The sequence below is a fragment of the Temnothorax curvispinosus genome, unplaced genomic scaffold (assembly GCF_003070985.1).
Source record: "Temnothorax curvispinosus isolate PA1 unplaced genomic scaffold, ASM307098v1 QBEX01013138.1, whole genome shotgun sequence".
NCBI lineage: Eukaryota > Metazoa > Arthropoda > Insecta > Hymenoptera > Formicidae > Temnothorax > Temnothorax curvispinosus.
The window spans coordinates 1,281,134-1,299,403 of record NW_020222918.1 but is presented as its reverse complement, the minus strand read 5'-3'; the positions used below and the strand labels follow the sequence as shown (position 1 = coordinate 1,299,403).

Genomic DNA, 18,270 nt, shown 5'->3' with positions numbered 1-18,270 from the left:
CGTCCAGCGCAGAGATCTCATTGCCAGCGATGCAAACGTCCCTGAGAATGTTCGCCAAAGAACGAACGATGCAAAACGGAAAGGAAGGGAGAGACAGCTAACAATAACGCCAACTTGCTCTTCGATGAACTGAATGTTAAGTTGGACCAGCGCAGGTAGCAATCCGCTTTCGGCTGATACAAATATAAACGCTAGATAAATCAAGAGAAATGAAGAAACGGAGAAAAATAAAGAAACTGATAAATGGAGCTGTAAAGCTAATCATTTTTCTAGAGGAGATTATTGAAGGGAACTGTTGAAGCATTTTCCTACAACTACCTGAAATGTATAAACAGTTTATAATGAGCTTATAGAAACGAATTCATTGTAATCATCGGGAAGGAAGCTTATGATGAAGTAGTAACACGCTACCTTCCATAAACACGCTTTTATTGCGTTTCACGTACAGATACATTATAGTGGCTGATTTTCATATGCTACGCGCACGTAAAGTACGTCGTCGTTGTAAGAAAAATAAAAAAGGGCTTGTGCTCTTTTTATTCCCTTCCCTGCCCCCCGCCCCACCCTCTCCATTTCCAAGACGCGTTCATCGATCAGCCTACGGAGATTTTTACATCGATATTACAGTGTAACATTTTACTCGGCAGCCATAGCCACATTTCGCGTATCCGTATCTCGCTGGGAACCTCAACCCTTTAGACAGATAGGACAATACGGCCGTAATGTCTCCGACCGGGGGTTTACTTTACGTCGAAGACGAGACTGCTCGCGTTCCTTATAGACTTTTAAATATCAAATGTATATATATACACCGCAAAAACATTCCTCAATCTGCCATTTCCAAGTTTACGTATCCACGTTTTTAACGTTGACTTCATGAGCTGCTACGTCACCCTGATTAATTCGCGCTCGAAGATCCACGTTAACGAGTGATACAATAATTTTATAAATTCCTGCCCCATTGCTATCACGGAATTAGAAAGTTCATTCAACGAGTTCACTTTGCGTAAGAGTATATGTGTATGTATGTATGTATGTGTGTATGTGACGCTTAACGTATTGAATACATGTGTTACGTATTTGGTATCTTTCATCCCCCCCCCCCCTCGTATGTACACAATTTGCCTGTTTTGCATCCTTTTGTAGCAATCTCTTTTCTTCCGACTTACGATAGTCGCGTGTCTTTCTTACGGAGATCCACGTTCGGCGCGCGTCAAAAAAAAAAGTGTCGCCCGCGCGAAGAGAAATTCGCGGTTTCCTCCCCGAATATCCCATTCACAGGAGAGTCTCCTCGGAATAGTAACGACGCGAGTATTCGTTATCCTGGGCCCACAGAGGCGAGGAGAGTTCTACGAGCTGCGTGTCCCTGATAATCGCAGTCGTCGTGGCCGACCGTTGCAGCTGCAATCGGCGAGCGATCATGCAGCCGAGCGCGGCCGGGCAGCCTCGTCAACCCCCCTCGGATAAATCTCAGCAGGAGCACTCCTCCTCCCTCGGCAGCTCGTGACCCAGAGAGTCCTTCATTGCAAAAGCGAGAAAGTCGTAAAATATTAGGGCCAAGGAAATACTAAGATCTGAAAAGATACATTTCAAATAGTAATGCAAGAAAAACTATATAATCGTTAATGCTTCCTTTAAGACTGTTACTGAATTCGCAAGGCTGCAAATGAACAGTAGTTCAGAGAGTCTTCGAAAGACGTTTAGAATCTCAAAAAGATGTCTTATCAATTCACAATCAAGGAGTTTGCATCGTAAAAAGTGTATACACAAGAGGCATATAGAATATATCGATATATATGATTTTATTTTTTATTTTTTACATTTTTTCTTATGCAAGGCTGTAGATTTATATAAGCCTCTATATTTCTTAATTACTATTATTCCTCGTTTCACAGAAAAGCCCTTGATTGCAAATGTTCGAATTCGTCGGTGGACAAATTGCGTTTTAGTGCTAAGTACCTTCGATCAAGGACCACGGTCAGATGGAAACTTTGCAGGACGCCGAATGTAGGGGGGAGGTCAAGTTACCTTCCTTAACTCCAAATTGCCCGGCGTGCTCGAGCGTTGCGTTTGCGTTGTGATCTTCTCGTAGGGGATGGTGCCTCTGCAGAGCGCGCTCGGGTCCAGACTCAGGGTCGCCTTCAGAGTATTCTTCTTCACCATGCCGTTCACATTACTGACATTGGCGTTGAGGCCGATGGTACGACTTGGCGAACAAGTGCGCGTATTGGGCGACGAGTGCGTCGTGGTGTCGGGCGGGGTGTCCGAGGATTGTGCTATCAGAGAGTCGGAGTTGGTGTCGGTAGTCGTTGTGCTCTCATTGCCATTTTTGCGATCCGTTATCGCGTTATCGATGTTGGCAGTCATATGACATTCATCCTCTGGACGGTTGTTGCCGTTGTCTACGTTATCGCAGTCTTCGATGTTGTTGGTTCGATGTATTGCCCTGCTGTCTTGTCGATCCGATCGGTCGATCCTACGTTTGTCCTGCGAAAGAGAGTCGTGTAATATATACAGTAATAATATAAACTGGAATCGTAAAATAATAAAATAAATATAGCATATAACATTAAATGTAATGGAACAATTGTCCTTCTTTCGTTATCTCAACTTCTAATAGCCATTATTATATGATTTATGTTAATACGAGAAAGTAAATTTATCACAAAGGAATATAATTAAAGCGTTAATTAAGATAACAATTAATTTATTAAGAAAATAGTTAAATGCAATTCAAGTATCGATAGATTTCCCAGAGTTTTCAAATATATTGCAATTTCCGCTCACCTCGTCGTCACGTTCTTCATCGTGATCGTTGTCGCTGTACGTTTGCTCAAAAGCATCCGTGCCAGAGTCGTGCGTATTGCAATTAAATTTTCCTTTCCGGCATCCCGTTGATTTCGCGTAATTTCCTCCGTACAACTTGCAGTCTTCGATTGATTTTTCATTTTCCGGATCATAGACGGTGCCACCCATAGCTTGATCCACACGACGTGCAACGGACCGTGGATCGACGATTCTCGGTTGCATGTAGCCATCCAACTGTCGGACAAGTTTAAAGCTCGCTTTCTACGTGTATGTCTAACAAGATATAACATTTTCACATTTCATTTTATAACTATACCGACATCAGACTGCACGTTGATGCATTCCGCTTCCGGGTCCGGTCTCATGATTGTTATTTCACGATCGCAGATTGGCAATATATCGAAATTAGGCGTTGGTTGATTTATCACATCAGGATCCTTTGTAAAAAAAAAAACATTAATTCGTAGATTATATTGTTTTAGATTATATTTAGATCAAATAATGAGATTGTGACTTTATATAAAAATAAAAATACAATGTCGCAATAATGAACGAAATAAAATAAGACTAAGATTAAATTAAAGAAAACCGGTATGGTTGAAATCCCTTGTTGCGCTCTCACCTGTAAACAATAGCCAATCCTTTCGGCAATGGTGGCGAAACTTGGTCTGTCATCAGGGCGTGGATGCCAGCACCGCGTCATGATTCCATATATAGGATCTGGGCATCCCGCGGGTTTCTCGAGACGGCCGCCGGACGTTACCATCGACATGACTTCGCGATTTGCACATCCGGTGTAAGGCATATATCCGAATGACATAATCTCCCATAGAAGCACGCCGAAGGCCCTAAAAATTACATTGCAACGTTAGGAGCTTTATCTGTTAATTTATATTAATGAGAAAATTTTCTTTTCGACTCGTACCATAAAACATTAATTTTCGATGAAAATAAATTACGTAAAAAAAAAAAAAGAAAACGAAAAGGCGTGCGTATTTTTGAAAAAGAAAATTGTATGGGATCGAATGACGATTTTAGCGAATACGAAATACGAAGTCTCACCAGACGTCGGTCTTCGTAGTAAATATGCCGTCCAAGAAGCTCTCGGGTGGCATCCACTTTATGGGCAGCATTGCCTTGCCACCTTTCCTATAATAATCGCTTCGATAAATATCCCTGGCCATACCGAAATCCGCGATCTTGACGGTACGGCCCGCTGCTTTGGTAGTCAACAAGCAATTCCTAGCGGCAATATCTCGGTGTATAAAACGCGCTTCCTCCATGTATTTACAGCCGTTCGCGACGTCGTAGCCGCACACAATAAGGTCTAGCATCGTTAACGATGTAGGTCGGTCCTGCAAAATCAAGAATATGTGTATGACATGCGTCCTATAGAAATTAGATAAAAATACGGATTAAAAATATTCGCGAATAAGCTGTAGCTACTTTAAAGTAGGTGCTTGGAGATTAAAAACGTAAGTGCAATATATTTCACTCTCGCTTTTCTCTTAAGTTGATAGTGTACAGTTATTAATACTCACTGATCGAGGCCGTTCTTCGCGCAGAAAATTCTTGAGGTCACCTCCGGCTAATAATTCGAGAACGATGTACCTCGGATGTTTGTCGAAGGAGACACCGATAAAGTGTACTATATTAGGATGATTGAATTTGCTCATTATCAGTGCCTCCATCATGAAATCCGCTTCTGCCTGCGTCGTGGATAAAGACGGTAGCGTCTTGACGGCGACGGGATGTTCCTCGCGGCGTCTGTATTTGTACACGCCCTGGAAAACTTCGCCGAAGGCGCCTTGGCCGAGAGGTCTGCGTCAAAAATTATAATCGATCATTCTTACTTTATTCCGTGCAATAAAAAAGAATAAATAGTTTTAATTTTATTTTTTATGTTTGAATTCTTGGATGAGGGAAAACCTAAAGATTTTTATATATAAAACGTTGAGAGAATAATCAATTTGTAAAATTGTCTAGTGTATCTGATTGATATGCTAATTATAGACATTGAGAACATCCAATTCAATCTGTACAATTGTGTAGTATCCGATTGATATGTTAGTCTTGGTTTATTATATTCGTACTAACTTCACTAAAGTAATACAGTCGCGAGGTATTTGCGGCAAGTCCTTGAAGCTGTAGAGATTGCCAGCAAACTCGTAGTTGGGGTTGAATTCGGTCATCATCGTGTCCGACACGTTTCCTGGACGCAATGCAGCTAATTCGGTGCCGTTGCCGAACATCACTTGACGGCGATGCGAAAGCGCTTTCTGTTTTTGGTATCGTTTATCTGCCGGAAAATGTAAGATGTGCAAGCGGAAGAATTTTACGTAAGAATAAAATAATTAACGAAATATTTAAACAACAAATATTTCGCGATTAAATATAACGAAAGAGAAAGAGAGAGAGAGAGAGAGAGAGAGAGACTGGTGTTATTTAAAAATTAAGATACTCATGATAAAAGCTAAAACAAGACCTTCACAAATCATCTCGCTCTTTGATTGTATCTGGAGGAATATTTTGAATAAAATAATTTTCATCATAGCTATTATAGTCTCCTTGCGATAAAAATTAGTCTAGCATTATTTTATTTGTTATATTATAACACTCAAGGTTTTTACTTACAAGATACTAGGCAAATTCCAATAATAGTGAAGAGGCCAATGACTACACCTAGAAGCTGAATTAAGTGCGTTTGATGTCCACCTTTGGAATCGTCAGTCACTGAAATCCAATACGATGTTACTTTGCATTTAACAACGATGGCAATGATATGTCATGGCAGTTGCGCTTACTGATGCAGGATTTGGAGTTGTTGCTGAGCAGCCAACCCTGAGGACAGAGACACTTGGTCTCGCTCAAGTACCGATCGAGCGCGACGCAGCGATAATCGCAACCGCAACCGCTGATCGCAGGTATGATGAAGACCTCGCCCGGGCCGGAATGGACTCCAGATTTGAAATAAACGTCGGTGAGCTTCTGACTGGCGTACGAGTAACCACCCTCACCGTTTCCGTTGTTGTGTCCCGCATTACCACCTAAAGAACGTGAAGTTATTTCTAAGCTAATTAATTGAGGATCGTCATTTACGACATGTCTAAATCAGCAAGATTTATTTCAATCAGTATTTCTTCAATCTTAATTCTGATATCTCAATTGCAATATGTGATAATATCTATAAGCGTTATAGAATATTTAAATGTTTTATATTTCTCTTTACCGACGTAACCACCTCCACCACCCCCTGATTGGCAACCGCCTCCACCTCCACCGAAGCCTCCGTTACCGTGGCCTTCATTTCCTGACTCGCAACCGAGTCCTCCTATACCTCCATAAATTAATGGCGATCCCCAGGTCTTTTGTTGAAAATTAGGCTTCGTACCGTTCCAATTGGCACCTGGTCCACCTAGGAGCCGAGGTTCCATTCGAATTTGCATTTTTTTTTTCTATTTCAAGTTGCATTGTAAAAACGCAACTGAAAGATTTTTATTATGCATTTTAGAGACAAGAGCTAATTACCCATGCGTTCTGAAACATTGGACGGAGAAGATGAAAGTCTACCCGCGGGAAAGGAACCGCGCCCATGCTGTAATCCATCGTCCATAGAGGGATTCAACCCCAAACCACCGCCACCACCCGCGATTAAGATAGGTTCCAGTTCGCCGTTCGCTTTGAACTACAATCGATTACGAGTCTACGTCGAACTTGTACAATAGTGAGAAGAAGGGAACTAGTGAAAAATTGAAGCAAGACTTTCTTTGTGCAAACACCGTGGTGATTCTAATGAAATATCTACGTGACTTATTGTTAGTTATGTAATAAGAAGTGACGCGTCTTTTATTCTTTGTTATTTTACTAAATTGCTATAGTCATTATTTTACTAAAGGCATAATATTTATCATATTTTATTTACCGTAAAGATGGCAGTCGCACCACCGCCACCGCCACCAGGATTCTTAAACTCGATCTTCTTCACTTCTCGCACTTTTGACGATGTCTGCTGCAGCGATAAGTCGATTTGATCCGACGACTGACAGGTGGTTGTCTTTAAGCCGAGATTCTGATTGACAAAATCAATAATATCAGTATCAGTATGTTGCAAACAATAATATAAACTGAACAAATAGAGGATATCTCTAGCAATTTGTAATGCAACTGGGAGAAAAAAATGTTGCATCTGTAAAAGTAAGCATGACATTTTTGCGAAGCTATGCAAACTTTTGAAAAAAATCGATTTTAAAATATTTCGAAGGGGAACGAAAAGTCAATGTTGAAACAAAAAATTAACTGTGAAATTTATAGAACAGTATCAATGAAAGTTATAAAGTAGTAGAAGCTTAAGAAAATAAAAATAAGCTTATTAATATTCCAATTCACATTTTATTTTCCTGAAAATAAATTTTCACGTAGAAGAAAAGTTTATTTTACATCTTTATTATATTTTATGTAGATTTCTTATTCCAGTTATATTAGCAATACTCACTTTAGCACAGGCGTTCGTTCCCTCTTGACCCATCATGAAATATAGTTGGTCGCCTTTCTGGAGCTCTATGACACCGCGAACAAATGCACCCAGGGTAATGCCGATGTTACTTGAACCCTGTCCGCCTCGTGCTCCGACGGCGATTAAACTGTTTTCGAAGACAATTTATAATTAGACAGGTCAAAAAAACGGATTCGTCATCCGGCAAATCGGCAGTTTAATATTAATTCGTGAGTTAATTTGTTTTCTAAAATTAAATTGCCTCCTCACACGATTAAATTGATATTAATAATCACTATGCCAATGAGACGTCTTAAAATCTTCCATTATTATCAATCTATATTTCTGACTAGATCTACTAACGTGTAATATTCACCGCGTGGTGCGGTCCACCGTTGGATTCCATTTAAAGGAATTAAAGGAAAGGGCATTTTATCCTCTTCATTTTGTGACGGCGACAAAAACTCTACATCTGTGTCATTACATTTCTCGTAGGTAGGACCATTTCTGCCGGTAGCTCCGCAAGTGGTAATTCGGATGACTGAACACAGTGTAAGATTAATTTGATAAGTTTTTCAGTACAGATGTAAAGAAATAAGATATTTTATTTGTACTTTTAACTGTTATTTCTAATGACGTATGACACTCCAAACATGTTCTTTTATGTATGCATAATTATTGCAAAATTGTATTCACTTTTTACTTTTTTAACTTTTAATCTACTATAAAAAGTTTTTTAGCAATGGAAAAAATGATTTGATCAATATAAGTAGTAAATAAGCTTTATATACATAAAAAATTTTTTTTTCTGTCAAGAAAAACAGTACAAGATTCATAAAAACATTTTTCGAAAAATTTTATGTCTATAATAAAATAAAATTAACACGTTTCACAATGTACATGTATAAATAATTTTAAAAATGTATAATCAAGCTTTATTGAATGCGTCACAACTTCATACCTGTCTCGTTTACAAAATCCGGATGCTGCATTGGCACCTTCTCGGATTCAATAACGGTTCGGTAATAATCAAAATCGCCTACAATTTCCCGTGGAACCCCTGCAAAAAAGAGACATTTATGTGTGAATGGCAGATGGGAAAAAAAACATAACTAGCTATGTAATAAAGATACGTTTAACATTATGTTACAATTACCAATGCCGAAACATTCTGGACTCAGGGAAATATCATCAACCGCTATATCACCTTTCGAGGAATACCCTCTGGACGCTTCGAATTGCAAGTGGTACCTACAAATGCGTGTCGTATCGATGACATTTAGTTCCTCATTGTTCGGAGCAAGGGTTAAATCAATTTTGCGTTAATTGCGTTTATCGCTGCGTAATTTTCTGTGCTTATTACCTGTATTTTACATCTAGAGCAATCGCCTCGTTGTGCCAAGCGTCGTTAGCAGGTCCGTAGGACCACCACAAGTTTTCGGTATGATTTCCATATGGTTTTACTTGGACTAAAAAGAGCCCAAGAGATGCGCTATGCGCACCGTGTTTGTGATAGAAAAAGCGTACCTGAAAACATTTTCCGTTCACAAGATATTTGTTAAAATAAAACTTTCTTATTGAAAACGTTAGAATAGACTTCTATCTAAACGCTTTCTATCGAAATTTTGAAAATAAAATGCACTGTACATTCATAATCGTTTGTGGTAAAAAAAAAAATAGATAGTGTTTCAATCTCAAATATAAATTTAAATAATCAATAACCGTTCTTCCATATCGAATAAATTAGTGAAAAAGTCATATTGATTTTATCTCATAGATTAAATCTGTACTCAAATTGTTCCATATAATTTTTCACGACTTGACTTTATTGATCTCAACCGCAATTTATCGTTCTTAAATTTTTTACAGAAACATAAGACCGAATCAAATGCTTCTGTTTTTTCAGAGATTTAATTATACATATGTATAGAGAGATAATTCAAGATATTCAAGATTATAAGCGTTAAATAACAATCGAGTAATACGTACTTGACACGACCGATAATAAGGGCTGTTAGGGTCCCTGCTGTAAGGTGGTGTCGGATTATACAAAGGACTTGTCATCGTGGCTCGACTGCCGTACTTGACAGCCGCATGTTTAAAACCCATGTTCACGAACGCGTACATTCCTGCTCAAATAGATGACGATTTTATTGTTCTGTGAATAATGTGTGTTGCGCTTCATCTAGTCTCAAGCGCATACCAGTTGCATTGCGGTAAGTATGATCGTAATTGGGTCCGGTCCGAAAGGTTGGCGTAGGGCCACTATGACGGGTCCAATTTAGAGGTCTCCCAGGGACGTTCGTCCATCCGCACCAACCGTCCTCGAAGTTGCACTTCGCGTTCGCCGGTATCTTGTCTGCGAAATATTTTTAAATGTTCAATTGCACGAACATACGTCTCAAAGACGGGGCACAAGGAATTCTTACGTCACGGAATACGATATTTAAGGAAATGTAAGATAATGAATTTAGGATGTTACGTACCGCACTCGAGCGCTTCGTCTTCGCCGTCGACGCAATCCTTCGTGAAGTCGCAGACACGGGTCCTGTTTAAGCAGGGCCCGATGTTACACCGAAACATGTTCTTGGTACAATCCTCGATAGATTCTAAAATGGAAACGCGCGAAAGAGTTATTATCGCTTTAATTATAGAACTTAATTTTTTATTTACATTGACTGGCAATCGTATACAAATTTCGCATCTGCTTCAACATTATTATTGCTTATAAATTCTTACGGATATAATCAAGCGTATTATTTTTCTCATTTAATTAACTTAATTAATTTAATTAACTTAATACTTCCATGTATGAAGGGATACGTATATGTAAAGCAGAGAGGTAAGGTCATCGTATACAAATGCCGCAATTATCACAAAGGTATAGTCGTCATTGATATAACACGACTATCAAAATATTCCATTAACTTAATTATCTGAAAATATTTTGTATAATTACCTGGAAAGCAATTAACTAGGCGAAGGTTGTCGACGCCGATGCTCGAATTAGGATAGGGCAGATAGACCTCTAAAATTAATTTATAGGACTGATCGATCGCGCGTAATGAGAAGCTTATCTTTTTCCATCTAAAACAACGTGTTTAAGCGTATTAAAAAATATCTATATTATCATAATCATAGCATTGTAAAAAAAATATACACATACGTGGCGGTGTTATTTCCGCTTTTCGTCACCGCGATGGAACTCATGTTATTGCTGTTCGTTTGTATGACAAGATTTATGAATCCGTACTCCATTTCCACCATATAAAGCCAGAATTCGATACGGCAACGCGGACCCGTGCGAGCAATCGATTTGGACCATATTTGGGCGTCCCCTTTGCCGCTGAACCACAGGAAATTGCCTTAAGAGAGAGAACAAAACCAATTAATTTTCCGAAAATTTACATTATTATACGCGACATCGTAACCAAATTTTAATTTTAAAATTGTTTCACAAATTGGTTTTCTTTTAAAATTTTAATTTGATTCTTTATGAGTTAAATTCTAAATGTCACGAGATCTTAGGCTATAACAACGCATTCTTTTACTTAAATTTGCACTTTATATTTCAATTTCTCCTGAAAAAAATATACAAACGTCTAAAAAATTTCGTACCGATTGCGGAGTTGTTGGCGTCCGTTCTCGGAAAGGGTTCTGGCACATCGCTGCGCGCCCTGACTTTCTTGAAACCCCGGGTCTCGCTCCAGTCCCAGTCGCATTCGGTGTCCAAATCACAGTAACCCATTTGTGACGAAGGGCTCTTTCGAAGTTCCAATAATTTTTCCTTAAAACTTTTACCATGCCACATAGAGCAGGAAGTCACCGAGATACAACAACAAATCACGACGATCCGAAGCAGCGAACCGCCGTTGCTGCCGTTGCTGCTATGATCGTTTTCCATTATTCAAGACTGAAATTATACAAGTATTTTGGTTTATATATAATAATGTATACACATATATATATATATATATATATAATAATGAGATACACACAAATAGAGTGTTTATGTATATACTGCAATTTTATTTTATTATACATTTATATATATGATAAAACCACTATGTGTGTATGTGTCTATATATATTGTGATATCATTTTATTTAAAATAGAATAAAATAAAAAAATGATTTACGCGTTTTTAGAGAAATCTAAATAAAGATTAAAGTCAATACGTATCGATAAGAGCAAATATCTGCGCGATACAGTATTTCAAGTATGATATTTATTATATTCATTACAGCAAATTTATGAATTAATATAGTTTATTTCATTTATTTTTCATTTTTTGATAATTACAGCAATATCAATTCTTTAACATAATAGTATAATTAATTAAATTAATGTCTTTAATAAAAAAGCAAACGTTCCGTTTATTATTTTTCAAATTTAATTTTAATACATTATTCCTTATATACATTTTATTTCAATTTCACAGTTAAAAGGAAATTTATATTAATTTTGACAATCTTTTACGAGTATGTTAGGGAATATGTTTTTTGCAAGGATGTTACTTATGCAAGAGCAATACTGTTAAAATTTACACGTTGAAATTAAATATTTAGAATATTACGTCCATATGCCGTCATCCGCATAGCAAAATAGTGATTGATACAGCATGAGAGATTATAAAATTCCGAGGGAAAACGAATTAATGAAACGAAGCCGTGAACGCCGGAAATAGAATAATTCATTTCCCGATATCCCTTGATTTCCGGTTTGCGCGCGGGGACGATGTTATGCCTGTCCGCTGCCATCATCAATACGACATTTCAGAGGCGACTGACGTCATACACGTTTATTTAAAAAAACGGCTAAAATACATTTTCATTTATTTGGTCCAACATTGATTATATCTTCTCGCTTTCCCAGGTGCAGAGGAAGTTTTTCAAAAATGAGAAATAAATATTGCTGATGAAGAGATATATTTTATCTATTAAAAATGTAGGATTACGAAACAGAGAGAAGAGACGGAGAAAGAGAAAATTGATATTGAGAAAATTAATATACAGATATGTAAGGAATCAGGAATTATTATTAATCAGGAATTATTTTCAACTTCTGATTCGCAAATTTTCTAAGAAAATGAGAATCAAAGATGAAAAGCTACAAATTTATATTTAGCTTTAACTCCAACTTCAGTTACGGCTTTAACTTCTGCTTTTGTTCGAGCTTGTTTTAGCTTGAACGCTTTAGTCTCCGTTCTGGGCTTAATCTCTTCTTATTTCAGAATTGCTTCTTGTATTATAATGCACGATAAAAATTTGTTAATGCGTAGTTCGATGCGCGCGAATTGCGCCGCAAAAATCACGTAGGAGTAACAATTGATCCTATTAGATCAATTCCGCCTACACGTATTCTCTCTCTCTCTCTCTCTCTCTCTCTCTCTCTCTCTCTCTCTCTCTCTCTCACTCTCTCTCTTCTTTGGCGAGCGATGCAATTACAGTTGTCAGAGTCTACAGTATTGCTGTAGAATGCGCGGTGATCTAACGCGCCTTAACTCGTCTCTATCTTACAACGAGTCGACGTCGAGTCGCTCGGAACGGAACGAAAATCTCCCGGGAGATCGCAGCGGCGCGTCCGCGCGATTTACTCCAATCTCCGCCGAATTTTCATTCTCTTTTCGAGCGCGATTAGCGGGCCCGACAACGGCCAGCTATTGTCAGCTTGAAATATCGATCGTACACCGAGTATACCCGCGCTTGCCGGCCAATCATGGCACCTCCCGCGACGCGGTGATCATTCAAATGCCAACATTAATCCCAAAGAGCTCTGATTGAAACACTCGACGTCACGGATTCATCAAGCCCCACTCGAGGAGAAAAAAAAAGAAATCTGATTTCAACGTGGAAAAGAAGGACGTTTCGTTCGCGCGGAAAAACGCGCGACCGCAAAGTGAAAATATTCGCGAAAATGGAGATCGCGGCCGAGTACGTCAGGAAGAACTGGAGAACGATATACTCTTGTGCCTTTTTATTGACTTGAGTTAAAGATTTGTAATGTGAAGGACCGAGTAACAGCTTGAAGAAATTATTTATAGTTAAATCAGTCATATTATACTGTTTGTATTAAAGTCACGCCACCAATGTTTTTTTTTACTTACTTATTTATTTATTTACTTGAGAAGAAACTTTTTTCCGTTGGTGAGAAAATCACGCGCGGCGATGGATCAATATATCGATGATTTATTCACAGCGCACCTTACTAATTCAGGACCCTCTCTTTCTTTCTGTCTCTCGCTCCTCGATTAATCCAACTTTCAACACGGTCTGTCTGTTCGCCAAAAGCACCAAGACACAGTACGCGATGTAAAGTGTACTGCGCGCAGGATGCAGCAACGACGAGATCTGTCTGATCTCGTGTCTCGTTAACAGCAATCGAGGAAAGCGTTTTGCTCTTTCCTTCAGATACATCTCCCTTTCTCTCTCTCTCTCTCTCTCTCCCTCTCCTCTCTTCCGGAGGATTCGAGCAATCGCCCGGCTTATGATTATTTCCGTGGATTATGTCCCCTCGTTTCAATAATAACATGGCCCGTGCATCGAGAGCCATGGAGACCGACCTTTTGATCAATATCGGCAAAATTCGCGTATTTACGCAATCGCGTATGTATATACGTAGCGACGGTAAACATTCCTCGATTTACGATGTATGCTGTTTTGCCATGCAAGCGACCGACGGCCCTTTGAACGGCACACTTCGAGCAGCAGAGCATTGTCGCAAAGTCAAAGCAGACAATGTCGTAACGTAATTAAGACAAGTTACGTCGATATCGCGCTATGTATAGTTTTCTGTCGTGCTCTCGATCCTGATGATTTCTCGCACGTGCAGCGTTTGTGAGCGCACACGAGACACGTGCTCCCCCATCGTTCCCCTTTTACATCAGTTCAAGGTAAAAGATAAAACGAGGAACTCTATCAACAACTGGACAACTAAAGTTATCGGACAATTAAATGATTAATATTGAAATTAATATAAGCGCGTACTCCAATTAGGAATAATTTGTTGCCCGTATATTAATGTTAAATGTGACGATTGCTGTAACGCACGACTGGTTATTCACATCAGGATTAGAGAATAATAGTAATGAAATTGTAAACAGATTGTGTAACAATGTATTGGAGAGAATAAAAGGCGACGTATTGACGAAATTGTGGAGGGAGAAGGAATGTAAAATGAAGAAAAGGAAATAAGAACGTATTAGGAGCGTGCGGAATGGGTATGAATGTGAATGTGAATGGAGTTAAGGTTCTATTGTAAACCAAGTCCCTTCTTGGCTTTTTGCCGAAGGAATAAACGATTGATTGATTAATTGATTGCTGTAACGCATTTAGATGGGCACTTTTTTATTTTATGTATATTAAAAATATACTTTTTAAATATAAAAATGACATCAAAGAAGATTTTTAAAATATAAATTTTTTTTAAAGTTCGATCCAGCTCGGACCGTAAATGGCGATTTTTGTTTAATCTTTGATTGTATATCATAACGGTTGTATAATTCTTGTATTATTAATTATTAAAAGTGTATATTGTATATACTTAACACATTTACTTGTAGTATATATAATTATATACGGAACACGTAAGAAGTTAGATATATATTTTCTTTTCTCTTAATTTTATTGTGTAGGATAAAGCATATGGAATACATCTAAGGGCATTATTCATAGTCAGATCTTATATATTTAAGATCGTCTTAAATCTGGTCAAAGACAGGTTTAAGACTCCATCCAACCAACGAAATGACCGTATAGTGTCCCGAAATAGTACTTAAGACGATCTTAAATATAAAATCGGGCTATGAATATCGGCCTAAATTGCTTTTGTTGCTTGTGAAAATATTTAGTGATATGAGGATACTACTAAAGATAAAACGTTAAATTTAATTTCTTTTCTTTCACGATTTTATTTTTAACGGTCAACATTGCACAATGCATTTGTAGCAACATTATTATCAATTAGTATTGTTTATTTAACAATATGGAGTCACGCTCGAATAAAGCCAAATTCTGCGCGTGAATTTTACATTCTTCTATTTGTATATTTTAGATTTCTATTTTTTATCTTTAAAAATACGATTACACTCTAAAAACTATACATTAATAATAATAAAATAGTTGATATCGTAACGAGAGATTATTTATTGCAAAAATTATTTCTCTCCCCTAAGTTTTACGAAATTAAATAATTAATTTTACGCAACGGGGATATACCCGATGTACATGTAGAATATAGAGATACGGGCTCGAGGTTTTGGCAATTAGTGCGGTATAATCAGCAGAGTATAAGCACATCAAGTGTGCCATATTACCACTTTCGGGTGGAACAGCCCTCCGCGCTTCCGCTTCTCTCAATTCTCTTCGTCGAGTATCCGTAGCACCAAATGCAAACACAAAACGAGCAAGGTCTATCCGTGCACTCGCGACGGTACCGAACGAGTTTATTGCGTCTGAGAATTTCGGGCACCCCGTGCGTTCGCGCGGCAACGTCGAGGGGTCCGAGAGATACCCGATGGGATCCCGGGCATCTCGGGCAGCACACTTCGCGTTCGATCGCACATGAAGGAAAACCTCGAGATTCCGCTTCCGGCACCGATTTTCGCGCGACACAGCACCGGACCGCGCGGCGGGGTGACCCGGGGCGACCCTTCCGCCCCCGGCACGGGGAAACGTTCGACGAGGAGTATTCGGAGGTGTTTTACGAAGCACAAAGGTCGCGCCGCGGCCGCACCGTCCCGCCCGTGCGTGGACACGCACGCGTGCGCGCGTGCATCGCGCGTGAAAGCGATCGGCGTATACGTCGCTCTGACACGACCGGAGCGGCGAGATCACGCACGCAGCATCACGCCGCGCTCTCTCTTCTCTAGGACCGCGGCTCCGGCCGGAGGACTCGTGCCGCCCGCGCCGCTCTTTCCGCTCCGCTTTTCGGTGCTTATCGATCCGGCCGTCTCTCCGTCTCTCCTACGCCTCTCGCGGCCGGCTCTCTCGCACACACCCCTCGCGCGACCCTCGCGCGGGCGAGAGACGTCGTCTCGCGATGCTCCCCGAGAGCTACCAGCGGCCGGCCCGTAGCCGCTTAACGTTAATCCCGACCCCTCGTACGCATCTCGCGCATCGAGGAAACGAGGACCCGTCGATACTCTGGACCCTGGACCCTCGACCGCGTCCTCCGCGGGGTGTTGTTCCGTCCGGAATCTGGACCTCGCGGCGGAGCGGAGCGCCGCGCACTCTCTCTCTTTCTTCTTCCCCCTTTCTCTTTCTCTCTCTCTCCGCGCGCGCGTGGAGCGTGGACCACACGGGGAGATTACGACCCGCGCGCGTTCTCGCGTCCTCGATCCGACGGGGTGAGACGGAAAGAGCGGAAGCAAGAGAGAGAGAGAGAGGGAGAGAGAAAGGATAAGAGATAGAGGAGGACACACACAGGGAGAGAAATAGGTGAAGGGATGAAGAGGTGGCGAACGATCGCCTTGCGATCGAAGACGTTAGCAACGTCGCGAGGCCTACCTCTTTTCGGTGCCCCCCAGCATCCAGGCACCTCGGCATCCTCTCTCTCTCCCTCTCTCTCTCTCTCTCTCTCTCTCTCTCTCTCTCTCTCTCTCTCTCGTGACGTGCCGCACGCGTGGTCATTCGTGAGCTCGCGAGCGCCGGGCGCGTCGATCGATCGGCCACGTTTTCATCCCGCCTTACAGCAACCCCAAGAGCGCGCGTTCTTTGCTCGCGAGAGCGGCTCCCTGCGTTACTCCCCGACAGCAACCCGCGTGTCACCCGGGTGACGACAGAATAGAGGTATCTTCCCCTCGACACAGACATGTATAATTTACAGGCAGGGATTTACTCGAGATCTAAAGCAACCAAAATGTATCTAAGGATAGGAGAGGGTACATATATATATATATAGCATTTGTAAGCACCATTTATAAGCGCCTGCATCGCGCGTGCTAATCTCTGGACTAACATCGCGTGTACTGTCTCAGTGGATTTAAATTTACACCTCACAAACGTGACGGATAAATAAAGTCGCGATATATATAATATATCGATCACGATCAAAATTAGACGCTACGATTTTTCCCGTCAAAATTTTTAACGCGATAGCACAGAAACATGATCGTGCATTTACATGACATTTTTTTAAGCACCACGTGCAAAGCCAAATAATTCTTTTTGATACAGAACCAAGTGCTGTAAGATTTCCCAAGGGAAGCTCGATCCTTTGCCTTTTTTTATTATATTGAATTTTTTAATACCGCGGGGTGGAAGGGACGAAGAGGTGAAAATTGCTTAGGAGACCGAAGATGGGTCGAGCAAGAGGAGAGCTATAAAGAGAAAGAGATATATACGAGAGAAGGGAATAAGGGTTCTCTGGGCCGATAACCGTGAGGAAGGGCACGGGCAAGAGAAATGATACGGCAAAAGGATAAGATGGGAATAGAAAGAAAAGGCGAAGGGAAGAAAATACGAGGGAATGCTCTCTCTTATTAACGGTCTGGGGCGATAGGTACCCCAGACTCACGAATGTGACAAACACGCATTGTCCTCCCCTCCTCAGTGCGTTATTTACTTTGCAATTTGTACGGCGATTGATCCGCGAGCGATGAATGTTACTCTTAATGAACGATAACCACAATCGAGTTACAGATTCAACTCTCATCCGAAAGTTTCGAGGGTGATCGTAATTTGACGTAACGACCTGGATCAAGGCGAATTAAATGGTAACAAACTGCGAATTAAATAATCTTAACAACAAATCTGAAATAATAAGAGAAAACAAGACTGTCATGATACACAATCAACTAGGAATAACAAGCCGTTTTCGGTCTAAGCTTAGATCTTAAGCAGCTCAAAATATTAATTTCCGATACATATATATATTCCGACTTATTACTGCGCGCCGATCACAATCGGACTTGAAACGCAACTATTGTTCAACTATTGTTGAAACATTAAAAACCCTTCTTTCCCCGGAAT

General features: G+C 40.2%; 1 protein-coding gene across 3 annotated transcripts; it reads right to left on the bottom strand.

Moving 5' to 3' along the window:
- Positions 1-412: 412 nt before the first annotated feature.
- On the bottom strand, positions 413-16,493 carry LOC112463367 (leukocyte tyrosine kinase receptor). Of its 3 annotated transcripts, none has more exons than XR_003041766.1 (25): positions 15,615-16,492; positions 10,919-11,213; positions 10,467-10,665; positions 10,260-10,387; positions 9,787-9,909; positions 9,504-9,659; positions 9,290-9,429; positions 8,664-8,827; positions 8,457-8,551; positions 8,262-8,360; positions 7,664-7,841; positions 7,301-7,448; positions 6,731-6,877; positions 6,337-6,493; positions 6,038-6,223; positions 5,613-5,855; positions 5,443-5,541; positions 4,906-5,107; positions 4,350-4,629; positions 3,871-4,163; positions 3,431-3,656; positions 3,129-3,245; positions 2,788-3,042; positions 1,960-2,487; positions 413-1,518 (listed from the first exon to the last, which is right to left on the bottom strand). XR_003041766.1 is itself a non-coding variant. In XM_025029748.1 (25 exons), the coding sequence occupies exons 2-25, from the start codon at positions 11,202-11,204 to the stop codon at positions 1,471-1,473; spliced, it is 4,428 nt and encodes a 1,475-aa protein (XP_024885516.1). In that variant the 5' UTR covers positions 11,205-11,213; positions 15,615-16,493; the 3' UTR covers positions 413-1,470. The 3 variants fall into 3 exon arrangements, 2 of the variants coding, with proteins under 2 accessions (XP_024885516.1, XP_024885517.1); XM_025029748.1 differs by having other exon boundaries at positions 2,029-2,487; positions 15,615-16,493; XM_025029749.1 differs by lacking the exon at positions 15,615-16,492 and adding an exon at positions 13,407-14,772 and having other exon boundaries at positions 2,029-2,487.
- Between the last annotated feature and the right edge of the window lie 1,777 nt (positions 16,494-18,270).